Raw genomic sequence first — 27,398 nt, forward strand, 5'->3', positions numbered from 1 at the left:
CACACACAGAAGTATTTAGTACTCATTAAACCTTTCCCCATGTGGGAATTCTCAGGTAAAACGTGGGAGACCTCCACGGTTCAAACTGACTGGGCCAAGCAACCCACCCCGTGTTCTGATGGTTTCTGAATTACAGAAGAAAATCCAAGGCTGGCTTCACAGTTTCATAGTTTGAGAATGTGGTTCAAAGACAGTTTGGTTCCAACTACGCTACCAATAAAATTTAGCTTTATAACCAGCTACGCTACCAATAAAATTTAGCTTTATAACCAGCTATATATGTATATTTTATAATGATTGCTTTATATCCAGTAGGATTTGCAGAACAGTCGGTCTCGAATCAACACATAACATTTTAATATCGGTATATGTGTCTTCAGGGCTTGGCCCACTATCACTGTAGTGCGTATTTGTATAGGTACATCGTGCTTCCCAGGGAAGCGTTTGGCCACCAAGTGCTCTGTGAGCGTGCTGGAGAAAAGGCCTTTTTAGGGGTTAGGAATCCCTAAAAAGCTAAAAAAAAAAAAAATCCCTAAAAGCTCCAGCACGTTCATAGTCCCAGGGGTGGTGGGAGCGGGCTGAGGGCGGATGGGGCGCTGGACCGACCGCTCTGCTGGGACCCCGACAGCGATGCGGCTCCTCCGGCAGTGAGGAGGCACAGGGGAGATGTGCCGAGGGGAGCGTTTTGGGAATAAAGCACAAGGGATTGGCGGCTTCATCCTAACACAAACCTAATTCTGATACTTATCTTACAGTCGTGACTGTTGTGAAACTTAGTGTTTGGGAATGCTTTTCATTCCGAGATAAAAACGTGCCTAAAACACGGCAATGTGATGTGTTATAAACAGTACGTTTCCAAATTCCCAGCCCTATATTGGCATCACTGCTCCTTGCTTTAATGATACAGAAAACACATGGCAGAGAAATCCAATATTTAAAGCAGGAAGGACTCTTGCCCCAGAGGCTGTTGAGTAGCCTCAGCCCCGCGCGTTTGCCATTCCTGGCAGCGTGCTGAGTGACGCCGCGCTGGCAGCTGTCGGTGGGCTGGGAATTGCATCACGGTGCTAACGACAGAATAATAATGAAGCGTTTCACCTCGGATGTCCTTGAGCGTAGAGCGAGGTGCCAAGGAAGGAAACCAGCCCGCTGCTCTGCGTGGAGAATATCGTACAGCACGTACCCGCGGCACAGTGAACAGTGAGAAAGAACATCACCCGGTTTCCTCTTTTTTTTCTTTTTTCACTTTCATTTTCAAAAGGAGAGACCCTGCCAGCGGAGGGGTCGGGGAGCAGAGAGCCTGGCGTCAGAGGAGATCTGTCTCGGAGTGCCTGGAGCCCCGACGGGCTCCCACCAGCTCCCTGCCACGTGTGACTGCTGACCCTGGGCTAGGACACGGTCCTGGGACCTCGCCAGGGATGCTGCCCGTGGGGACGGGAGGGAGATGGGAGAGAGGGGCCCCGCCAACCCAAACCGGCCTCACCCGCACATGCAGCCCCCCGGCTGGGGGAAAAATAAATAAATCAACACAAAACCTGAAGTCTCCTTGCGTAGTCATCTGAAGTGGGACAGACTCCATGATTCTCCCCACTCTCTTCTATTCTCTGAATGTTTTTTCTTGTAAAAAGTGAGACGTCTAATGTACAAAACATGAAAAGACTGTAATAAATACTTCTAAGCAGTAATTAGGATTTGATGACAGCTGAAAGACACATAGCTTATCCTCAACTCTTGTCATATGTATTCTTTAATAAGGCTTTATCATTTCTTCCCTGGTGAAGACTGATTTGCAGCAGAGAGCACGACTATAAAATGAAACAGCAAAGTACCGGTTGGGGCAACTCAACTTACTGGATTTTACCTACAATTTTGACAGTGCTTGAATTTTGAAGGCATGACAAGTTTTAGTAGCTGATTCTATGTATTTGGGGTTTTGGTGTTGGGTTTTTTCCCCCTTTTATAACTTCTGATGACTCCTGTTTGAATCCAGACTGGCTGTTCCTTTTGCCACAGATTTTTCACTTTCAGTATGTTATAAAAACATAGTCATTGCTGAGGGCACTGAGAATCCTACAGAAAACTGCGCGTGTCACCCAGTACCAAGGCATTTATACTTAATTTGGTGAGTGTTGCCTTCTTGGGGTGTCAGTACAGTGAAGCAGCTTCCCACCCTGAGCTTGAAAGAAGCCGTGCGCGGGGATGGTTTCGGGAACGGTGCTGTGAGCCAGCTCCCCAGCGGTCCGGGCGCCTTTCTCAGCTCCGTGCCTTGCAGCCTGGGGAGCACTGCAGGCAACGCTCGTTCTTCTGCTCCCATATGGTTCACCTTCCCCATGGGGGATCAAGGTTGTGTGTTCGACTAGCTATACATAGATCACAAGCTTCGCATTTGGAAAGGAATTGGAATAACAGAAGCATCTTCGTCTTATCTGAATCCAATTTCCAATATAGATGTGCCCACTGAGATCAGACCTTGGTCAACATTTCTAGCCTTCAGTGTGGCAATGGTCTTTCCAGGTGGGAGTTCAGAATAAACCAGTGCTCGTTGCCTGCTAAATTTGTAACAGCCTGAAACAATTGCTATTAGAGAGTGACAATTACCCTCAGAGGAGCGATCTAAAGACAAATGATACTCAAAAGGTAGGTCTTAATTTCTTTATTGCTTATGTTAGCATGGAAAATACACTGGGAAGTGAAGCCTGCCTATGCCAATGAGGTGAGTAAAATGCATAGACAAGGAAGGAGAAGATGGGAAAAGTGAGAGGGAAAAAAAGGAGAAGCAAAGAGTGGGAAGGAAAAATGTCTGGAGTAATGGGCAGCCTGATCTGAAAGCGCATTCTTTGACTGCATTTCTGTCCATTCCCCAGTACAATGGTAAGGCACTAAAGAAAGAATAGACACAAGTTTAGTTACCTTTTATATCCTCTGTGGCATGGGTTTGATACCCTCCACCCACAGTCCTGCAGCGTTCGGTCGGGGGTGAGTTTGGCCCCATCCCTGGGAGGACGGGGACGCGCGTGCCCGTCCTGCTGCAGCCCAGCCAAATGCCCCATGGACTCTGCTGCTCCACCTTCCCTCGCCGGGCAAACACAACCGCTTAGACCCAACACAGAGGCAGAAAACTTTGCCGCGATCCTCTGCGGATGCGTGGGAAGCATGCCTAGAGCGTGCGGGTTTGTTTCAGTTAACTTCAAAGATGGGTTTTGTTTCGTGGTGTCCCACAGATATGTCCTCTGCTCAGGTGTGCACTTCGGTCACTCTACTGGTTAAGCCCTTCTCTCTTAAACTGTCCGTGAGCTTTTGACATTGAGTTGCTACTGGTCTGGAATTGCCAAGAACTCGTGAATTTTAAGTTCAGTGGTTTTCAGCTTTTAATTAATAGAGGCATTTGTTATATTATATTTTTAGAACTCTGTCACAGGTTCTAATTATTCCAGAAGACTTGGACCATGAAAATCAAGAATAAATAAACCTGACATGCTGGAAATTATGGGGAGAATTCTGCATGTTTATCATGGCTTTAACAAGCTTTCTAGCACATTTTCAAATTGGGTTTACAGCCCTGATACATTTGTGTTTAACGGAGATGTAGGACTAGGAGAAATGTCTCAGTACATTAAGAAATATCAACTAATATCAACAAAATTCAAATATGAGGTAGCATAGCACCTTGCCACATTAATATTGGAAGTAATTTCATTTCTTACATCAAGGCAGACTTTGTCTTCCTCCAAGCAAGTAACTTGTCTTCTTGTTATGCACTTAAATACATAAATCTGTGAATCCCTAGCAGACATAAATATTCCTTATTTGAACATACTCTGTTTGTCATTTGGAATGTGTTGTGTAGTGTATGTTGGTACTTAGGTGCTTATAAGCGATAAAGTGATAAAAAGCTGAATACTTTTTGTTCTCTTTTGTTATCACAATAATCAGCAATTTTATTTTAAATTAAGGAGAAAAACCCAGAAGAAGAATCGTCAAAAAAGGGCTGTTGAAGATGCCGCTCGTCTCTTTTAAAATAGGTAGCAACTATTCTAAGAACAAAATGTCTCAGAAATTCTTAGACTTTTGAAGATCATGTAAACAAAACAGCAAAAGCATTAAAGTTTCATAATCGCATCGTAGGGTCAAGACTTTCAGAATTCAGCTATATATTTGATTAACTGCTGCAATATATAACAAAACATGAGTCAGAGAATGTGTTCAAAAGGTAATGATAACATGGCCTAAAACGCGTGGCAGTTTTTAAAGGAGGAATAGTTTGCTGTTGATATACTTGATGCCATTTCACTGCTCTGAGCTGCAAACGGGTCTTCTGTAGCGTGGCAGGCATTACAAATATCTAATCCTCAAAAACCATGGGTATAAAGAAAATGGGAAAAAGACTGATGCATCGCTGTTAATTTGTATGCTATGGGTGATTTTCTCTGTTCTTCAAAGTATCCTCGTGGTGCTTTCATTCAGTGGTTTACTTGATCTGCGCCTTAGTCAGTCCTGCTCTCAGTCTGCAGCCTCCGGACTTTCCCAAAACTTACTCCTCTGGGGAGCTTCACAAGTAAATCCTTGCCTGGCGGATTAAGCATCCTCCTTTTTCTATTATCTGTATGCAAAATAGATGTATGATTTCAGTGGAAGTGCTTACATGCTGCAAATCTGCCACTACGGTGTATCTCAGCGTACGCCCAGTATCTTCAGACTCTGTTTACAGTGGCATGTCTTGCAATTCATTAATGCCGGCCAAAAATGAAAATGAATACAGGCTTAAAATAAGTCCTAGCTGATATCTGTCACAGGCTATTCTTTGGGCTGCTGTAAATAGTCACTGCATGTCATCTAATGTATGGTTCATAGTGCTATTCTGGGATATTAAAATACAAATGGGCTTTGCAATCTCCTCAGCCGGGGTATCTGGAGTATCGTGTTGCCCCGAACGCTGATATGAATCATACCCCATATAACACAGTTCTCAGAAAATCCTCCCTCTCTGTGCTACGGGAGGTTACTCGGGAGCTGTTTTCACCAGTTCAGTTATCTCAAGAATTTGCAGTGAAATAAGTGTTGAAAAGATAAATTTCCTTCTTATTCTGGTCTCCATAGTTTTCCATCAAGCTTGAAAGATAATTAGATGTCATGTGTTTACAAATTAAGCCATCACAGCTACTGAAGTATCAGAGCTGGATAATTGCCCCCCAAACAAAACCCAACCCAACCAACTGAAAATTTCCCCAAAAAAACATAACAAAAGCAAATAGAAAAAAGGAGGAAAAACGGATACAAGAAAAACAATATTGGAAAGTGGTGGGCACTATAGCAACAAAGGTGTAAGTCTAAAGAATATACAAATGTTTCCTGAAACAATTATTTGCTCCTGGATGTTGTGTATTACGCATATATCATAATTGTATAATTCGGGCTAGTTCATGGTTTTGCATATACTTCCTACCACTGGAAATTAGTGCCTCAGGGCAGCCTGCCCGCATGAGTGGATTTTAAACATGTAAGATACTTCTCAGCATGTTGGTCCATGAAACGTGGCAGCAAAATGCGAGAGGCTTTATTCGGACAGGTTGTAATTACGGTGTCGGCCTCCCCACGGAATTTTGGAGGCACTGGACTGAGCTGTGAGTCCAGCAGAAAGAGTTTTTAACATATGGATAAAGTAAGGATGGTGTCATATGATTCCAAAATATAGAATCATAGAATAAAATCATAGAATTGTTTAGGTTGGAAAAGACCTTTAAGATCATCAAGTCCAACCATTAACCTAGCACCGCCAAGTCCACCACTAAACCATGTCCCTAAGCACCACGTCTACACAGCTTCCAAATACTTCCAGGGATGGTGACTCCACCACCTTTCTGGGCAGCCTGTTCCAATGTTTGATGACCCTTTCGGTGAAGAAATTTTTCCTAATATCCAGTCTAAACCTCCCCTGGCGCAACTTGAGGCCATTTCCTCTCGTCCCATCACTTGTTACCTGGGAGAAGAGACCGACCCCACCTCTCTACACCCTCCTTTCAGGCAGCTGTAGAGAGCGACGAGGTCTCCCCTCAGCCTCCTTTTCTCCAGGCTGAACAACCCCAGGTCCCTCAGCCGCTCCCCATCAGCCTTGTGCTCCAGACCCTTCCCCAGCTCCGTTGCCCTTCTCTGGACACGCTCCAGCCCCTCAATGTCTCTCTGGGAGTGAGGGGCCCAACACTGAACACAGCATTCGAGGTGCGGCCTCACCAGTGCCTGGTACAGGGGACGATCACTGCCCTACTCCTGCTGGCCACACTGTTTCTGATACAAGCCAGGATGCTGTTGGCCGCCTTGGCCACCTGGGCACCCTGCTGGCTCATATTCAGGCGGCTGTCGACCAACACCCCCAGGTCCTTTTCTGCTGAGCAGCTTTCCAGCCACTCTTCCCCAAGCCTGTAGCGTTGCATATGGAACAGTGGCTATGTTAAAGAAAAAAATATGATCAATGCTACATGCAAGTGTACATCCCTTCACAGAATGCAAGTCTTTAGGAGAGAAATTTTAAAATTATGATTAAGTTTTTTGATGTGACATAAAATTAGGAGGCATTATCAATGAAAAACTGCATGATCCCGGTGACTGGAGTAGTGAGACTGGCATGAAATTAAATGGTACAAAGATTAAGGTCAGGCACACGTGAACTAAGAGCAAAAAAATCTGTTAGAAACTGAAAGCTCATCACTAGGAAATAATGGCAGAGGACTTGCATGTAACCTGGCTGATCAGAGGATGGCTGTGGGCGGAAAGTATCATGCAAACATGAAGAAAAAAGTATCTTAAGATGCATGAGGTATCTCCAGCTGAGACAGGAAAGTGTTAGTGCCATTTGTATGTGGAATAATGCTACGCTTAAGTCTTGTCACGCACGTTCAAAAGCATTGAGGAGACCCCCCGAAGGGACACTGTGATGGTCAGGGGAATGGACAGTGGGTATTACAGATGGAGATTGCCCTTGTATGAGTGAAATGAATACAAGAAGAGATGCAATCACTGCCTGTAAACACAGTGGGATGGGAATAAGTACTGAAACTAAAGAACAGCTGACATGAACAAATCGTTAAACTGATCACTAATAAATTAGTTCAGAAATTAGAGGGATCCTAGAGCAATTGGAGCAATCAAGCTTTGGAAAGCCTGCTGAAGAGAGCTCGGAGGAAGAAAACAGGCAGCTTTAAAGATGAATCAGCGTAAGTGTATAGATGGGATTCTGTGAAACGGTTCCCACGATAACTGGAAGCAGCAGCGGTACCCTGTGGTTAACTTTGAACTCTGTAATCCCAAATCATACAGGTCCTAAAAGACTGAGGATTGAGGCTACAGTCACTCCTTGTCAGGCCCTTCCCATGGTGCCTGTACTCGTACTGTTCACAGATCCAGGAGTTCAGCCCCGTGAGCCCACCTCGAAGGGCGAAGGGCTGTGGCTGGGTACTGGATGGAAGCTCAGCCCTATTTTCTCCATTCAGACTATCCACAAACCTCCCAAAAGTTCCAGCAGTTTGTGTGACGTGCACACACGGCTGGTGCGGGTGACAGCCTTCCCCTCTTGTCCCGTTCGGGTTCAGACTGCCAGCCAGGCATCATGGCTGCACGGTCCCGCGCCCGGCCATCAGCCCCGAGCTCCTCTGCCTGCCGCTGAGGCTCCTTTGTACGCTACGGTCTGCTGGCTGTCTGCCCAGGAAAGAAAAACATCTGAATTTGTTCTAAATCAATTTAATACATTCCAGTGACATATTTAATGATGTAAGCTTCCACAAACCGCACACACAAATGACGTCCCCGCTACGTCGACATGCTTTACGCTCCATCGGGAGACATTTGGGATCTGTTGACACACAGAGATACTTAGCGTTCGCTGAAATGTGAGCTGAGGATCTAAAAATAGGGCAGAGTTTTCTAGGCTGGAGCGGGGAACAGTCACCCAGCAGGCACTCGCCGAGGGCACGGTCAGAATAACACCACCACAGTCCCATAGCAACGCCACACCAATGCTAACCCCCTAGAAAAGGGGTGTTCGTCTCAACTTCACAGATCATAAATTAAGTTCATTTAAATGCATTCCAATAATAAAGCCTATTTTTTACTTTTTATTTCAGTGGGAACTGTGGTTGAGCATCTATATAGAATACAGATTTTTGGGGTGTATTATCCCTTTCAATGTATTTTTACAACAGCTGACGTAATGAAGACTAATCTGATTTGAGGCTCAAGAAGCTTCCTTCATGTGAATGTCAAGTATTGGTTCAAACTGGCATTTCTATCTTTTTTCTTTCAGCTTGCTGTACCATCCTCTGATTGCCTGTTTATATGGTGGATACCAAAGGGGTCTGACATTATGCAAGCCTGGAATTTTAATACATAGAGCCAGGGTATTAGTAGGGTAACTGCTCTTAGTTACTGACATAAATATTGAGCATCTGCATCGATTTTACTAGAACAGACATACATCCATACTGGTATTAAATCTATATATATTCTAAGTACTTTTATTTTGCCAGATCTTTCATTGCCTGTTAAGTGGTTGAAACAAATACTTTTTGGGACTCTGCTAGAAGGGGAGACCCTTTTCACCATGCAAATATTATCTCGTAATACACTCAGCAATTTATACTGCAAGGAGAATACAGAAGAGGGAATGAGAGAGCCCATCTTGCTTGGGAAGTTATGAGACAGAGAAACATAACTGAGAGATTCTGAGTTTTGCTTTATTTTATGCCTAGGAAGGGATTCCCATATTTCTGCTTCTCACAAGCAAGTCATCTGAAATATCAGGGCAGATGGGATCTCACCTGGAGTTCCCTACCCTGATGTGCTACAACACGCTGTGATGAGGCCGGTTCACTGAAATCCACCAGACGGCACAACACGAGAAAACCATCATGTAAATGCTGTGTAGGGGCAACATGGCGGGAAACAGGAGTTCTGCTCTTTACGCCACTTGTAAGGGACCAGCAGGCTACCATGTTTGTGCTCGGGGTTCACTGCAGCGAGCGCTCATTTCACCTGGCTGTTCTGGTTTTGCTTTTGTGATGAAGAGAAACGTTGGGATTGTCTTCATTTTAGGTTGGCTGTTTTTAAAGGAAAGCTCTGTAGGTAGAGACAGTATCTTCCATTAGCCCAACCAGTGTTTGGAAATAGCAGAAAAGCTTTGAGGAAACCCTCCTTTCCATTCTTTAAATATTTGATTCAGTAACCCCAGGTGGATTCAGACTCAGCCGAAACGTGCAGCAGCCCAGCGCCGATCCAGACTTTCCAGTAAACCACTTTCTGTCGGGTCCTGACGTAAAGCTCCGCTGCCCCAGACACTCTGCCCTGCTCTTGGATTTCAGTCTGGAGCTGTACTACAGGTGTGGCATTGTTTCTTGGGAAGAATTAGGTTATTATCTGGAAATTCAAACTCCAGATGCCCTGGCAAAAGAATCACATCAGGAAAAGCTTTAATTAGAGACATAAAACAAGTTTTGGTAAGATTGCTTCATTTCTTTCAGGCATTTTATTTTATAGGCAGTGTAAAAGTTTTTACTTTTTGTTCTGCATCAGGAAAGGCTGAAAACAGAACAAGCGACTTTCCAGTATCTTAGGTTGTGTCTACATTGCGACTGTAGTGCTATTTAGAAATACCTGAGCCAAATTTGAAAGAACTGGTTTGTGTACCCAAAAGTCATAACATGGAGTTTCACGTGAGCTTTTTTCTCTGCAGAGAAGCAAAGCAGCCTGGCCAACTCTAATTGTTACCGTAATGTACTGCCGTCTGTAAACCTGCAGTTACTGAAGGTACAACTGGGTGGAGGCAGGAAATCCCAGTCAGGGAGTGATTCAAATCTATTGACTCTATTCCTTATCACTGAGATTTTTTTCCAGCCTACAGTTTTGCCTGAATAAGGACCTTCTGTGTTTCCACCTCTCTCTTTCAGTTTTCTCTGATGCTGAAAACGCTAACAGCTCTACCTACAGGAATTCAGTAGCCACCGTGGGTTGTTTGTTTTGGTGACACCATCCCTAGTGCTCCCAGTTTGTCATTGTTATTGTCCAGCATTAGCACTGTCAGCTACTTAATTGCTTGTCATCTTGGAAGACGGATCAGAGGTTTGGGTAACTGGCACTAGTGGCCAGCAGTCTTGGCGATGAAGTTTTAACCATTTATTCATGGACTCAGTTCTTCCTAAGACATGGAAAGAAAGCTCGGACAGCATTTTCGCAGTTTCACAGAGACCCTTAACAAATAGTGCGACACCTTTGTTTCCTAAGCAGTATGTTTGCACAGAAAAGTGCTGGGGGTGGAAGCATAGCGAGAAAGGTCTCTGGGGAGCTGGCACAAGGCAGCTCAGTGTTGCTGCCACTGAACCTTCAGTCCTTTCTCCATTTTTTTCCTCCTGTGTTGTCTGCATACCTCCTCCCTTCCCTGCCTAGAGAGGAGCACATTTTGGAAAGTAATTTTCCTGCCTAGCGTATTTAGAAACAGGTTAATGACACTGCAACTTTAAATAGCAACCTAATGTGCAAAGGCAGGATTTATGGGCACAGTCGGTTCATTGAGCAGCAGCAGCAGCTCCCTGGAACCGTCGCCCCGACAGCGAAGCCAGCGCTGTGCAATGACTCTGCACATTTAGTCCGGAGAGTCTCGAAGTCGCATCCTCCAGTGTGCTCATCAGCCTCGTGGTGAATCACCTCTGAGTGAAAGAATGGCTGTGAAACAGAGATTTCAGGCTGTAGGAACAGGCGGACTTTGAACTCACAAGAACACTTTCAAACGCCTCAAGGTAGAAGGATTTTAAGTGGATTGTTCTAATAAAAGGTGCATCTTTAAGGCTTCTGTGTAAGGAAAAGCCCATACATTCCATGGAGTAATCTGGCATATATCAGAAATCTCGCTATACTGGCCAATTTAGGAAACTGTCGCTCTGCTGCATGAGCATTAGGAGAGTTGCACAGGTGCTAGAAGCACCAAATCTTGTTAAGTAGAGTGCAGGTATGGCTATCAATGCCTAATTTACTCCAAGATTTTAAGTGATACTGAGGTAAAAAAGGGATCAGCAGACAGGAATTTATTATAAAGCATGGATTATTATAAACAGCTGTTCTTAGCTATTTTGTATTTTTAAGAAAATTTCTTAGCCAATCCTAAAATAGGAAATTCTTCTGTCTGACTTTCTCCATTAAAAGTGAGATGCCAGACATCAAAATTCAAATATCAAGGCCAAACTCTACTGTGTTTAAAACATACCAGGCATCGCACATCAGAATTTAGCTACAGTGCCAGATATGATTAATCACAGGTTATCACGGAGCATCATCCAAAACAGGACAATGATTAGATACCGCAAGAAGTGCCAGATACAGGAGAAAACATGACACATACAGGAACAGCCACTAGCCTTAGATGTTACAACTACAGAGTCTGGAGACAGGAACTACCAGAATATTCAACAATTAGTCACATAGTAATTAATCCTGAGAAGCTGGAGTTGTTTATGTCTAACAGAAACCCTCACTACCTTACCTTCCCAGTGTGATATGTAATGGGTGCCACTGTACCCAGCAGATGTTGTTACCATCCCTGTTATTATAAATATTATGTGACACGCAGCAGGAAGTTCTGGCTCCGGTATCTCCGGGCTGTGATTCGATTGTGCACCATCAGAGGTGAAACACCTCTGTGCCACACGCCTGCTAATTCAAGACCTGGGATACTCATTGCCCGAAAGCATCAGATTTTTATTGCTGTATTATATGTGACATATAAATATATTTTATTTTTATACATCTATGAATTGCTTAAAATATAAACTTGTATAGCCATCTGTTCTCGCTACTGTTACGCTCCTATTTTTTCTCCCCACAAATTCTGTTGTGCCGCGTTCCCACCTTGTGTCTTGTCCTGAGGTAAGCGTGAGCTTTTCTCAGCAAGGGCTGAAGGGCTGCCTTTTACCCTGTCTCTACAGTTCCTCACACAGCAAGGCCCTGATCCCACTGCTACAATTGGATTCTACTGAACTTAAGAAAATACAATATGTATTTTTATTTTATATAATAAATGACTCACAAGAAACACATTTTAGAGCTACATAGCTGATACTAAACTACTACAAATCGGTAACATTCATCTATTTCACTAAATGTAAATGTCCAGTGGAATGCCCATTTATTGCCTGTCAGTTGTCCCTATGACAGGATAGTTCTGAATGAATACTGGAAATGATTGGATATAAAGTATTTCCAGGATACTAATAGCAGGAGCAATCACAAGTCAGCATTAAAAAATGTTTACTGGAGGATTTTTGTGACGAAATTTAAGATATAATTTTAAAACTGATCCCCTGCGATAACAATGAGTTTTGATAAAGCCAATATATGAAGCCACATTCCTTGCTTCCCTGAATCCAGGATATTGGCTGCTCTACTCATGCCAGCTGGCAAAGATTCCCAAGGGGCTGCCTGCCAGATATGTGCCGTCAGAAAACTCCAGCTGCTGCTACTCTTCTTTTCTGTGCCTAGACCTCTCCTCCCATGCCAGAGACTGTAAGGAGATGATGTAGGAGCCAAAAATACCAGCTGCTCTTGGCATAGCTGGGGGACTACAGTCTCTTGGGCTGAATGGAGTGGAAGAAAGAATTTGCCTTATGATTCCTAGATATATCTGAACTGTATTTCCTTACAATCAAGTACAGAAAACATTGGATCAACATGAACATGACTTACCAGTATCCTCAGGCCCCGAGATTGTTTAATGGATTATTGAGCCGTGGTTATGCATCCGTAACCAGTAGCAGAATGGATCTTCTCAATTATACTGAGATTTCTTTTTCTGTCAGTGTGGGTATAAAAATCCGACCTGCTAAAAATGAATGTGTCAGTAAATGCTTGCAACTTTTTAGGAGTGCTAATGAGCTAAATTATTCCTTTCTGAAATCTAGCCCTTTCGAACATTTTTTTGGAGCCTTCATGCTATGACCAGAGAGCTATTACGCTTTCCAACTGTTGCATAGCTAAAAGCTCTTGAGAAGCTGTAGCAAGTTACCTGCAGCTATGTTGAATTATTCATGTGGACTAATGACGGTGAAACTATCCCAATGTCACCCTGCGGTCAGGCCTGCTGGCTGGCTGAAGCAGCTGAAGGGTGGTTCCCTGTGCCAAGAGAGGCCTGGATCGATAACCCCCCTCTTCCTCACCTCTCCCGCTCCCTTCTGCTGGCTGACACCAGCCATAGAGCCTTCAACAGGCGGCTTCCCCCAGCCACACACAGAGTCAGAGATGGTTTTCTCAGTGACAGTCCGTTTCTGCTGCTGGTTTCAGGTATTTAAAACATACCCTTCCTAAGAAAAATTACACGCTTTTAAGTGAGAGGCAGGCATTTGTAAGACTTTGACTGAAGGAAGAGAGAAGCAGCGGTGAGGCACTGACAGGGCGGGAGCCCGCAGCTGACGGCGAAGAGGCTGCGGCAGGGGCCCGGGCCCAGCGGAGGGCTGCGAGGGGCCGGGCCGCCGCGGGCCGAGCGCCCCGAGGAGACACTGGGCGCCGCGCCATGGCGACCGAGCGCTGCGGGGCTAACGGGGGGGCCAGCGGGGACCTGGCTGGACGAGGTGGAGAGCGCAGGGATGAGGAGACAGGGACCGCGGGCCGCCCCGGGCCGCCCGGCTGGCGGCCATGAGAGACCCCGCAGCGCGACCCTGCGCCCCGCCGGTGCCATGACGACGCGGGAGGAGGCGAGACGAGGCTGCAAGCGCGGTCCTCCCGGCGCGTCCTTTCTGGCCGCGGGAGGCGTTACTCTCTGTGGCGGCCGCGCCTTCCCCCAATGGGAGGTGGCGGCGGACGGCATGGCCCGGCATGCAGCGCGGCCCGCGCCTCACTTCCCGGCCCGGTCGCTAAGATGGCGACTCCCATGCACCGCCTCATCGCTCGGAGACAGGCGTGAGTGCGGCGGGCGGGCGGGCGGGCGGCCGGGCCGGGGCGGGGCAGGGCAGGGCAGGGCAGGGCAGGGCAGGGCAGGGCGGGAGAGGCGCCGCGGGGGGTTTCCATAGGCGAGCCGGAGCGAGGGGAGGCCCGCCGGGCAGCGCGCTGAGGCAGCCGCTTGCGGGGAGGGAGCTGCGGAGGGGCGGCTGCGGGTCCCGGAGGAGCGGAGCCAGGGCAGGGCCAGGGGCGTCCCCCGCGAGTGGGGGCCGAGGGTCCGAGCGCTTTCTGAGGGCACGGGGTTTCTTCCTCGTAGGTGCTCTGCATCTGAGGCAGTGCCGCTCGTTTGTAAGGAAAAACCACTCTAAAATAACGGGTGACCCGGTTAGGGACACCGTTGCGGTGAAACGATGAGAATGAAGGCAGGGTTGTGGAAAAGGGGAGGAAGTCTACAAACTTTGCTTTTGGGGTTAAGGCTGGTTAGCAGCGTTTTGGAAAGAGGCTGCCTTACAGCTGTCGGCATGCCGTAGTTTTCAGTGAAGTGTGTAAGGGCTTGTGGGGCAGCGTTCACTGATCTTCGTCATGGACTTTCAACAGCCCGGTTTGGAAAAAATAAGTTTTAGGTTCATGTTATGATAGGCTTACAGAACTATAAAAAAGAGGCAAAAAAAAAAAAAGAGAGAGCAAGCGACCTTTACTCAGATACGGATATTGCATTCAAGTAATTCTCTCAATACCAAAGGGGTCTGATTACCAAACACTGAAATGAGGAAAAAACAACGTTTTTGCTTGTTTATGTTAAGTACAGCAAACGTTCCTCACTCATGTATTACTTTTGTTGGTTTTTCATTTGTTTGTTGGTTTGGATTTTTTTTTCTTCTTTAGAATAATTTCCTTCTTGTATTTCAGTTTTTGGAGTGTGTTTGCTTTTTTGTCTGATCGTAAGAGCTGGATAGAATATGGATGACTTCTGCATTCTCTTTCCTTTTTTATTGTTCAGTATAGTTTCTTTCCTATTTTCTAATGAAAAGTGACTTGGAATTTCAAAGTACTCACGGAATACTTGTTCTTTAAAGTTGCTATTTTATTATGAGTCAAGGAATGATTTCTTACATTTCTTGTTACGTCTCTATGTGCTTGATGGGTATGTGCTGAATCGTACATCTGCCAGCCTTTGCTTCTAGGTTGTGGTTGTTGATCCCTGTTAAAAGTTGACTTCAGTCTTGTGCTTTTCATTAGTGTTAAAACTCCTTAGTGCTGATACGGTATTTGTAGATCTGTAGTTGTTGAGCTGTTTTGATCTGTTTTCCTGGTTATTACTTATGTTGCTTTTAGGGCTTGATCTTATCATTTTAGCTTGCATAGAATTGTCTGCTCTCGTCATGTGAGTAGTACTAAAACCCTGGAAATACTGAGTTATATTCCTGTTGTTTTAAACTTCCCTTCTGTTCCTGTGTGACAGGTCTGGGCTAGTTTGAGATAGAAAAACATTCACTTTTTTGGGTTTGTATGTTGATGAAGAGGGGGGAGTATCGTCATTCCACTTATATGTAACTCAGAAGTCCAAGGCAGGACAAAGCAAACCATTCAAAGACGTTGGGTGTTTTTTGTTCATTACTAGATGTACTGCTTCTTGTTCAAGTCGAGTTAATTGGGCAGTGTAGGTTGCAAGTTTAATTAGTTTTCCAGTGCTATTTAGATTACCGTGTCTAAGGCTAGATTATGAAGCCAAATACTCTTTGCATTGAAAAAGTGATGGATGTTCAGAACAAGATTCCCTTCAAGATACAGTAGAATTATCACAAAAGGTGATGGCTAGAGTTGAAAAAGAAGTAATTCACACCTTGCCTTGAAAAGATATGCTCCTTTTGAGAGAAAAATGCTCACTGCTGGTCTGTCACTTTATGCTCTCTAAGTAGTAAATGAACAGTCCAGGAGCCTCTGCCTAGTTAAGCCAGGGCTGTTAATTTCAGATAGTTTAGATGGGCTGGCCTTGAAAAATTAGTATTTTGGTGTTTGGAAAAAACAATAGAAGGTAGAAATAAGTTATAGCAGCTGCAGTGAACTGTACGGGAGTTACAAAGTCCTAATTTCAGTCCTGGCTCTAAACTAATTTGTGATTCTGACCTTGAGTGAGTCACTTGACCTCTGTATGAGTTTCCTTATTTGTAAAGGAGGAGGTGTCTGTGAGAAGACAGCAAAACAGCTTTTGCAAAGCTTTACAATAGTGGAGTAAGAGCTAGAATATGAAAATATGAGTTTTCTCCCTGAACTGGCTTCTAGAAATGATCAGAGGATTTTACCACGGTGTGAAAATGGAAATGTGGATGTAAAATGCTCACTAAATACTTCAGGTATTTGGATGGTGCAGAGTAGTAAGTGAAGTCTTGCTTGATGTACATTGCACAAAGTGAGCAAGAACCTGATTGGTCTTATGATAAACCTTCTGCCAGCCTTTAATGAATCTTAGTAAATTCAAATAAGCTACAGCTAAGATAATCTCTGTTTTACTTGCTCAGGATCCTAGGCTGTCCATGTGAATTTGGCAGTTTGGTACGTGTGTTAAATTCCAGGATTTGGAAGTGAAGCTGCCTGCTTTTTGCTAACAGCGTCTAAAACGTAACTTCGATTACTTATCTGAAGCAAGCTAGAACCATGTGCAGTTACTGGTTAGTAACAAATTGTGCGCAGCGTAATCATTCCCAATAACTGTTGCACAATTATATCCTGTAAATGCTAAAAGCTGTGCCAATTAGGGTTGATCAAAATGTGGTTTTGGTGATAGGATTAATCTTTGTTCACTGACAGAGAATGGTCCTAGTAGCGTTTTTCAGAATGTTTAAGTTGTTTACAGGATCTGAAGGGGGTGGGAAATTATGGACTCTTAAGAGCGGGGGAAGACTGCCAGGCAGGCTAACCAGGAGCTAGTATAAAACTGGAGGTGAAATTCGGGTGCAGCTGATGGGTGTGTTGACAGCTAATGTCAGTAGTTCAGCATTCGCTACTTTAGCAGAAGACGACTTAAGCTGAAGCTCTGGAATAGAACAAAAGTTTCTTGTTCTCTTTCATATATAGTTGATATGAGAATGTTTTAATAAATGGAAATGTATTTGCCTAAATTCTGTTACTGTTCTTGTCCTGATTTAAGATGTGTAATTGCTAAAGTACCCATGAATGTCAGTCTGGTTTAATCATAACTACATATGCTGTTAAGAATCTGTTTGATTAAAAAAAATATATATTTTTTTCAATAGGTAGAACAGACTTGGAATCAGTCACTTAAGCAATTCTGCATTTTTATAGGGAGGCAAACAAGCAGCATGTAAGATGTCAAAAATGTTTAGAATTTGGACATTGGACGTATGAATGTACAGGGAAGAGAAAATACCTGCATAGACCTTCGAGGACAGCTCAATTAGCGAAAATTCTTAAAGAAAAAGAAAAGCGACTATTACTGCAACAAAGGTAAGATTGGCAGAATGAAAATGTGTAGTTTATTAATGAAAAGGTAATTTTGTATGTGGGTGGGAAAGATGGTGTCTTAGACCATTTGCTGTCATCTTTTCTTCCAGATTGTGTGATGCTTGCTTGATATTAGAGCCGCTGTGAGTGTTAGGTGGAATATGTACACTCAGGTCCCACAAAATTAAAATGTTGTTCATTAGCACCTGCTCGTCTGAAATACACTTAAAACTTTTTTGGCCTGTCTGCAACCAAAAAGTGCACTAAGCTAAAGTTAAAATAGTTGGAGCCTTTTTTGTAATGGAATACTGTTTCCCAAATTCCTTGGTTACTTGGTTTCATATGTTTATGTGCTAGTACAGGCAGGTTGGTGTGAAGACTGTAAATGTATTTATAACAAAGAAGCCATTCTTTCACTTCTGTTTAAGTTTGCTGTTAGACTGCGCAGTTAAAACTTGGTCTTCTGGATATGACCTGACAGTGGATCTGTGCCAGCACAGCTCCTGTATATTGCTTATTATGAGCTGTAACGGTTAAACAGGTGAATGAGAGTTGGATTATCAGGTGTTTTTAACCCGCAAGCATAAAATAAAAACATCTCACTGAATTGTGTAATTATTTCCCTTTTTGACATTTGAGAAAGTGAAAGATACCTGCAGCTAAACTGAGAAATCTAAGCAAAATTCTGCCTTTGTGTAATGTGATTTCCTTTCCAATTTGCTCTGTGAGTAGACTTTAGTGCTTCCCCCAAGTTTAATAATTGTTTTAACAAGCAACTCCAGATGACAAAGAGAAAAATAACGTAGCGCATTAGTTTTCCATGACATTCCTATGTATGAGGGTCTCCGTTCTGCCATTGCAACTCAAAGTTATGGTAGCTGAAGAGTTGTTGCCTCAGCCCTGCTGAAGGACAGTATCGTTTACAGCCATTGCAGCTGAAATTGTTGAGGATTTGGAAACATACCCTCTGTCGCTGCCACTTGCAGCTCAGTATGTTGGCTGTAGGTCATTACTGCTGCCAGGATGTGAGTTATGGAAGGGTGTTCACACCTTTTGCTCTCTTATCTTAATGGGAAAAGAAAATGGGTGGTAACCTCTGGCAGAGAGGTCTGATTTGACTTCGTCAGCTGTTTCAACTGAGGCAGCAATATGAATCAGAGTGCTGAAATACTGACTTAAGTGGAAGCCCATTGGCTTGTGTTAAGAGTGACATAAAATGTTTGATTTTGAAATTAATTTTGATCCCATGAGTAATTCTGAAGCAATTGTCATCCCCTAGTATTGTAGATAAGAAATCAGGAGTGCTTAGGCTCTAAAACTTGCTCCATTTGGAGATGGAGTTTGGCAGAGTTCTTCAGAGACTCAAGATTTTTAAGACAAAGATTGAGTTTAAGACTCAGATTACTTCCTTGTGCCTTTTCTGCCCTATTTCTGTTGAATTCTGCAGGTTAACATTGGAGGATAGTGACTTGAGGGTGAAATTGCTTGTTGCCTGGCCATTGTGCTTGCGTCTGTGTATGGCATAATTTTATATAGGAGTTACAGGACTGTCCGGTCTCTGTCATGAATGGAGTTTTTTGAGCTGTAAGTCTAACAGTCCACAGCGTGAGGGGTATGTGGTGCGAAAAGTCATCTCGTAAAAGGAAGACTAAGCAATCCTTAGATACTTAGCCTTCCTTACTAAGGAAGGAACCAGGGTTCCTAAAAACTTAGGAACAGTTTTTAATCCTGGTTAAATTGGGCTGGATTCATAGGGGTTATATAATCATAACTTCTCTGCAGCTCCTTAACTGTGCCATGAGGCATCCATTTCCTTAGATGCCAACGTTACGCTTTCAAAGATGAAGCTTATTCTTCATGGAAAAAACAACTTCCTAGGTCGCCCTTTTTGTATAGCTTGCTTTGGAAGGTTATTTCTTGTCTGCAGAGAAGTTGGGTCTCCTACAGGTCTGCTTCAGAGTATTTGTATAATCATCTTTAAAGATCTGATAATGAATCATTAACCAGAAGGCAAACATAGTCCAATAAGGTTAATATTTACTTTTTGACAACCATACACAAGATTTTTTTCAGCGTTAACTCATTTCGGCAGTTGTTCCAGGATACTTCTGTTTGCCCAGCGTTGACCCCACGATTCTGATGGACATTATGGAGGTTTCGCTTACTGCTGTCAGTAAAGCCCACTGCTTGCCTGTCCTAGAGTAGGAGTTGGGAGGGGAGGAAAGGTGAGAAGATGCTTATTCCTTAGTGGTGTTACTGCATTGAACCAAAACCAGGATGCCTGAGTTTTATTTATGGCTCTGAAGACTGTGTGGTGCCACAGGGAAAACGACCAAGTGTCATGAAGCAGATCTGTTTGATCTGCGTGGGATCGACCCCTCTGTTGTGTAGTTCCAGAGAGTAGTGAACTCCTATACTTACCCATACGTTAAACGCTAGAGGGAGGCATAGACCTGTGCCACAGCAGCCCGTGTTACTCACATGCGGAGTTAGGACCTGTCTTCGAAAAGGTGCTTTGGGATCTAATTCTGTTTACTCACAGTGACTTCTCTTGCCTATGGAACACCTGGTTACCTATGGTAAGCATATAAGGCCTTAATAATATAAATATTAAAAGCATTTGGCAATACAGGAGGGATTATAATTTGGTTCGAAATTTGAAGATGAATGAATCTTCCTCTTGCCCACAGGAGACTGTGGGGAGTGTGGAAAACTCTTCTGTGTAATTATAATATTTTCATACCACACATATGAAAATAAATTGAAAAATCTCATTTTTCTGGCATACAAATGGCATTGAGTACTTTTATTGAAATACAGTATAGTTTACACTTAACACTTCCTGCTTTCTACCCTTTTCTGGAGCCTTTATCAACACATACTGCTAATTTCTAAATGAAATATATTTGCAGTTTTTACTCTTATTTCTGTGTATTTAAGATGGCTTCCAGTAGTAGGTTTCAGTTGAGGAAAAAGTATCCTGGTTCATGAAAGAACATATGGCTTCCTCATATATCAGTGGCACATTAAGCATGTTGTAAGTATATGATGAGGGACTACTTTTATCACATGTACATTCCAGGTTGAATTATGTGCTATATATTTGCAATGGATTGAGAAGAGCCTGTGACTGGTACATTTGACTGAAATAATTTTATTTTCTTAAAAAAAAAAAAAAACCACCAACAAAAAACCCCAAAACACAAGTGAAGACTGGTTTAAAAAAAAAAAAATCCCTTAGTGTTTTGTTAAAAAAAACTTTCTTCTGTGTCATTTACCACTAAAACTTTCTGTGAGTGTATGAATCATGGGAATCTGAAAGACAAATAGCTGGAAAGCATCAATATAAATAGATTGTTCTGTGTCTTTTTGTACTTGAAAGAAGTCCATGGTGAAAGCTGCAGATTAATTCAGTATTTTACCCTTTGTTTCAATCAATTCAGTTATTGCTAAATACAGGTGCACAGAACTTTTTTTTTGTATCCTTATCTCCTCTGCTTTCCCATCCCAAAATGTTGTTGTCCATATAACAAGAAGAACGGAGTAAAGAAGGGTAAAGCATACTTAACACAGAAAACTAGAGGTGAATTGCTGCCTTTTTTTTCTTTCCTGATTTGTAGGTATTGTTGTTTTTCTGGTTTGAGTAGTGACTGAAAAGAGATGCCAAATGAACTTTGGGCGGTGTGGCTCTCTGCCAGTGGGATACCAGTTTTCTAATATTAAACTCAGCTCCACTGTGCTGCTATTTATTTAATTTTCCTAATCAAAGCCATTGTTTTTCCCTCCCTTAATTAGCACTGGAGAAAGTACTGCAGAAAGGAAGACCAAGAAAAAAAGGTATGTGGGGAACGATGACAAATTGTGCAGCTGTTTCAGTGTGTGATCTTGCACTGGGTATTGCGGCGGCAATTTGGAAGGGGTGTGTGGGGAAAGTCGAAATTGCAAATACAGCTTTGATTCTACTGCTTTTAGCCTGTTACAGGCATTTGTATGACAGTCACGTGGAGAATTTCTACTCCTCCCTGTCCAAAAACTCTAAATTCTTTGTCCTCTGCTTTTGTCCCTACTGATTGTCCTATCTCTACATGATCTTGCTTTAATAATAAAAATCTTCCTATTTCTGCCTCAGAGTTTATCAAGTGTATTTTAAACAGTTGTGCAAGAATGGCATACTGGTTTCTAGTCTGTAATCGCTCCACCTACCCATCTTGCTTTTCCTTTTGTTGTTTTCCTTCCCTTCTCATAGCAGCTGTGTCTCTCTGAAGTTTTGCCTAGAGAAAGAAATAGAGCATCTAAAAAAACCCAACCCCAAAACCAAACAAAAAACCCCAATCCCAGCCCAAAACAAAATCCAGGATCTAAACCTTCCCCTACCGCCCTGAGTACTAATTTGAGCCAAGAACTCTCTCTTTTGACATTATTTCTACTGCACTTTGCAGTAATGTTTGCTTGGGAATCCGCAATCTGCTTCTGTCTTTATTAGCAAAACCCCTTCAGGAACAGCTAGAACCCTGGCTGTAAGACTCCTGCTAATCACGTTATGAGTTTTACTTATGGGGGATGTCTGTACAGTAATAGCCTCGTTATCTCTTTGCATTTAGTTGACTGTCCTCTGTCTCTAAATCTGATCTAAAAACAGTTTTCAGAAGATTTTTAAAGAGTAGGCCTCTTGGGTTGTGTGGCAGTCATTAAATAAGCCACAGCAGTTTTTTTAAAACACGCCTTTATTTTAGGCTGTCGTGTGGAATGTGGCTTTATTGGAATGCTTCTTGGTGAGCGTCCTAGTTCTAATATCAGAATATGTTTTATCAAATGCTCCTTTCTCAGTAGTGTCCATTTATTGTTGGAGTCACTTAAGACTAGTGAGATCATAAATTTAACTGATTTCTAAACGATGTAGTTCAGACCTCTTCCTGCCTCAGCTTTCTCATATGCTGCAGTCTTCTACTTGGCATAATGATTTTCAGAGTATTTGAGCTCTAAACCAATGCAAAAATGAAAAGAGTAAAAGGATTTATGGGGGAGGGGGTGGTTTGGTCACTTTTCCCTTAAAATTTTAAAACTCTTCTAGGTTTGAATTGTTACCCTGTTTTTATGCAAGCACCGAATCCATCAATATCAATTCCTTTCCAGATCGTTTGCTATTTATATTTTTATTATGATACAGGAAGAATTAAATGCAGAAAATTAAGTGAAGTGTTACCATTGAATATATAAATTCCAGATTAAAAAAAAGCAAAAGTTAGGGCTCTGGCAGTGGTGAGCACTAACCTTTTCCATAGTGTATGTTTGTTTTGATATAAATGGTAGTAAGGAGGATGCAGGCTTAACCAGAAAAACAGGAACAGGCGAAACAGCTGTTGTACAATCTTGTGACCTCAGGTGACACAGAGCTGTCTTCTGGGTGCATGTTGGCTTCAACATTCCCATACAGCATACTTTGGTTATTAATTGAAAGCCCTCTTCATGCCTGGATCACATATAAATCTACCTGTCTGAAGGGTAAAATCAGGTCTTAATTCACTTGTTTCTTCAGGCACCCAGCTGTGATTGTGCCCAAAATTGTAGATTTGATTTAAGGAGCAAGTTTAAAATCACCTGGGGTTGTTAGATGATTGCTGTAGAATTAGAAAGGACGAGAAGTCTCAGGGAGGGGTGGTAGCACGTGTTACAAAATGCAGCAGTTGTTCCATGATTGGTGCACGGAATCATACAAGATGTTAACATTTGTGAACTTGTTTTGAGGAGAATAAATGCTTGTCTGCTGGAGAAATTTTGTGCTTTTGCAGTAGTGTAGGAGACCCAAAGATCTTAGCTCTACCGGTCTATAGCATCTGGGTTGTCACGTTACCTAATTAGGACAAGGTGAAGTAGGTGAATTTTACTTGCTGCCATCTCCATCCTCCTTCTGTTACTACTAACAGGCCATGTATTGCATCACCTGAAAACAAGTATCTGCTTGTTTCTTCTCTCATAGATCTAGCTATTGCTCTCCTCTAGGAGAAGCAGTATTAAGTGTTACAGTTTGATGTTTCTGTGAGTGGGTTTCAGATCATAACCTAGATGGTGGAGGTCCATGGACTGCTTCTGTGGATTCTGTGAAAGGTGATCAGGAAAAGGAAGTTCAGTCAAAGTTATCATTCGGGGGATCCTCTGACTGGTTCTTGTCCGCCTAAATGGGTCTGCACATCTAATGAACCTGTTTAGATTTATACTACTAGTCCCATTTTTTTGTTGTTTTCCTCATCTTAAGACTAGTTTTTCACCAACAATAAGCTTGTATTTAACCAGCCCTTATGGATTTATCTTTAATATAGCCATTGTGTCTGCATGCACAGAGATAACAGATTACAGATGTATTATAAAAACTTCAGTGGTTCATAGCTTAATACATGCATCTAGATTTGTCAGCTGACATGATGAAAAGTCATTACTCTCTCTCTAATAGCCTTAACATAGGCATTTCCCGAGTTGTATTTCACCAAACCCTCTGATATAAACTACTACATTAATCTTCTAATGGAAAGAAGATTCTGCATTATTATATCTAGCATTTTTGCATGCTGTTTGGTTGACTTGGTGGGAAGCGGGGTGAATTAGTACCTTTACACTTTGTTTGGAGAAAGATCTATGGGAGAATTTAATTGTATTTTCTTGGAATTCATATTGCCTTAATTGGAGACCTTGATCTTGAGAACAACAGCCTCAGTAAGGGCTAAAAATCGGGGGAAAAAATGCAGAGGATACAGAAATCCACTTTGCTGTGTTCATAATTTGGGCTTCAGCTTGAACTGTTTCCACCCCTTCTCCTCCACCCTGAAAACATAGCATCCTGTAGTGGCAGGTAATTTGGGTTCTTTTGCCAGGAGTAATCTAAGAACAGTTTCGGAGTACAATTCTAACACTTGTGAAATCACTTGATGAAACTTCCACTGATTTTTACATTGCCAAAACTTCACTCCTTATTACAGTGGTATGCTAGGGAACTGATCTTTGTTAGTTTTTCCCCAAGGCTTTAGTAGTGCAGGACATTCATACTTCTCCTGCAGCCTTGTTCTTCTATTTAGCTAAGTCAGTAAAGACACTTGTCATTACTATGAACAAGATCCTTGCCAGCTTTCAAACTTAACTTTTTTTCTGTAGCCCTATTTTGGCTTACTTTGTGTACATGGGTCATTCTGGCATTGCTCAAATAGCCAAAATGCATTTGTTCAGTTCAGAATTGGAATGGGGATGGCAGGGGCACAGGAATTTGTCTTAGATTGTCAGGCCTGGAAATTTTCAGACCAAATACTTGATCTTTGGATGACAACCGAGTCTGAAGAACATTGTGTAATGAATGCTGTTTCTAGCAGGCCTGTTCTCATCTGTGTATTTGTTTTCTTTCAGATCTAAAAGCGTGACCAGTTCCAGCAGCAGTAGCAGTGCCAGTTCGGCTAGTGATTCCTCGTCTGACAGTGAAGATTCCTCTACCTCCTCTTCTGATGATGATAGTGACAGTGATGAGAGCTCCTCTACTTCCTCATCTTCTCCATCCTCGAGTAGTACTTCCTCTTCTTCAGAGTTCGAATCGGATTCTAGTTCCTCCAGCAGTAGCAGCAGCAGCACAGACAGTAGTTCTGATGATGAGCCACCAAAGAAAAAGAAGAAGAAATAGTGTGGTACAGTCTAGAACTGTTGTTTAGTGAATGATAATGCTCTTCAAAGAGGTTTTGAGCACATGGTTGCCAAACAGTTTAACTGGTCAACGTTTCTACTGCTAAAACTTTCTAAATGTTTTGCGTAGTTGTTCATAGGACAGGAAAGGTATTAAATGGCACGTGAGACTTACTGAAAGAGTATTTTTGTGGTTTATCCTTTGATGGAAAATTTTACTTTTTTAGTTCAAAAAAATCTATCATCAGATTTGTTTATATGAGCTAAAGTCCAGTAACCTGGATGTTTACATGCTGGAAAGCAAAAGCTTTTTATTGCAGATCATGCTGTGCATCATATGCTACTACTCTGTTTGACAGCTTCACTTACATTTAGAAAATCCTCTGAACTATTAGAAGCAGAAGTTTTACACGGCTGCCTGTAGAGCACTGTCATTGTTGAAATCGAATGCACAATGTTGCACACAGAGGACCTTCCATCTCACTGTTAACAAATGTATTATATGCTGCTGAGCTTTTTTTCTGATGGCTTTTCCTGATGCTTCCAGGTTGAGTCTTAACTGTAACATAAACCTTTAAATAGTGTTCATTTGTTAATGATCAATATACTACTTGTACTGTACAGAGGCTTTAGTCTTTTCAACTCGCCTGTTTCCTCAACTCCTGTATTTGTAGTATTTTCTGAGACACAGAGTGTCTCTTGCAGCGGTGTCTGTGTAAGAAAGAGGAGCAGTGCACAGTGGAAGAATTATGACTGATGCTGCTTAGGAGTTTCATCTTTGTGCCTTTTTTTTGTAAATTAAATGTATCCTAGTGAGAGAAGGGCTTGAGTGGGTGTTTTTCGGAACTCTGTTAGCTTTCCATTAGAATAGGGTCAGTAAACCCAGAGAAACAGTAGTAACGAACAAAAATGGGCACTATTTTCAAGGAGATAGGAAAAAGGCTATTTTCACTGGATGCTCAGTAAGAAAAGGAGTCACCTTTAAATAGAGGTCCCAAAGGAAAGTGTTTCCCTTTTGATATTTTTTGCAAAAAATCGTTGTGTAATGCAAGATTACCAATCTGTGTTGTTGGGCACATGGTGACTGGCATTATAGTCTGCAGTATAACCGGTCCATTATTTTTATGTAGTAGTGTGTATGTGTCTGTGCAAATCTGGTGTGGGAGAAGCAAGTTTGCAAAAAAAAAAAAACCGAACACCCAACAAAAGCAAAATCCAAACATACTGCAGAACAAGTGTTGCTGAAAGTTATTTGTTCTTTTGGTGGATTCAAGCAGTTGGCATTAGTATTTTAATTTGTGATGCAGTCTCCTAAATTTCTTATCGTTAGAGTGCCCTTTTTTGGGGAGGGGGCAGCCCATGTGGAAGAATTCTTAAATATCTTGGTTTATGTAAAATATAGTAACTAAACTATTTTTTATATTTTTATGGAAAAAGTAGTGTGTAGAATTACTTTTGAATAAACTGTGCTTATTTAAATGTTTGAAAATATGTATGTTGTGTTTTAGTCTGTAATCATTACTGTGTTTTACAGAACACTCTGCAAACTGTAAATAAAATTACCAGAAAATTGTTTAAGTCTTCTTGAGTGAATGTACCATTTAATGAGGAAAAGTTAATGAGTTGTTAAACAGTAGTTGCTAAGTTCATGTTTACTGCAAATGTAAGTGATAGGGTAATGGTTAAGCATGTGTGTGGAAGCCCTTTGGAATATAGGACTTCTTGTAGCGCAGGCTTTGGGGTCACCTCAACAGTTCCAGCAAGCCATGTGTGATGGTGGTGTGGTGGTAAGCTTGCTGTCAGTGGCCTCTCCGTTGTAGGGGGACTGCTGGAAGAGGGGTGTGGAGCCCATCTGGGTGGAGGTCCCATGCTACGAAGAACGTAGGGTTTAGTTTGGCTGGTGCTGAGCTGGGCGGCAGCAGCAGTGTGGATTGTGACGAGGAACAGGCGGTCGTTCAGAAGGGAGAGGATGGGGATCAAGGCTCAGCTACCTTTGCCATCCTGTTAAGACCACGTACGTTTGTTTCTTCAGTGCTGCTGGTGTTCGCATGTAGATGGCTTCCTCAGAAGTGCACTGCTTCACGCAAGTGTATTACTTCTCCCCATTAAGTTGTCTCTGCCAAGAAAAGAGAAGTTTAAGATTGTTAGACAGCTACTAGGTACTAAAGCCAGTCATTAAATTCAGAGGGTTGGTCTCTTCATGCCTCTGTTTACATTTGGTGTCTACAGTCGGACAAATTGGGTCAATTCACAAGACAAAGGAAACGCTTGTGTACATCAGGTTCTGTCAGCAGGCGCTAGGATAAGGTAACGCACTTACAGATGATACTAAGGAGACCGTAATTTAACTTCTGGTCCGCCGTTGGCTCATGAGTGGA

At 42.6% G+C, this 27,398-nt stretch overlaps 1 protein-coding gene across 1 annotated transcript; it reads left to right on the plus strand.

Moving 5' to 3' along the window:
* Positions 1-13,865: 13,865 nt before the first annotated feature.
* On the plus strand, positions 13,866-26,601 carry ZCCHC10 (zinc finger CCHC-type containing 10). The gene is made up of 4 exons (XM_075509701.1): positions 13,866-13,923; positions 17,206-17,367; positions 21,160-21,201; positions 24,754-26,601. Exons 1-4 carry the CDS (start codon positions 13,883-13,885, stop codon positions 25,019-25,021), a joined length of 513 nt encoding a protein of 170 aa, XP_075365816.1. The 5' UTR covers positions 13,866-13,882; the 3' UTR covers positions 25,022-26,601.
* The last annotated feature ends 797 nt before the right edge of the window (positions 26,602-27,398 follow it).

Source organism: Mycteria americana, chromosome 8 (assembly GCF_035582795.1).
Source record: "Mycteria americana isolate JAX WOST 10 ecotype Jacksonville Zoo and Gardens chromosome 8, USCA_MyAme_1.0, whole genome shotgun sequence".
Lineage (NCBI taxonomy): Eukaryota > Metazoa > Chordata > Aves > Ciconiiformes > Ciconiidae > Mycteria > Mycteria americana.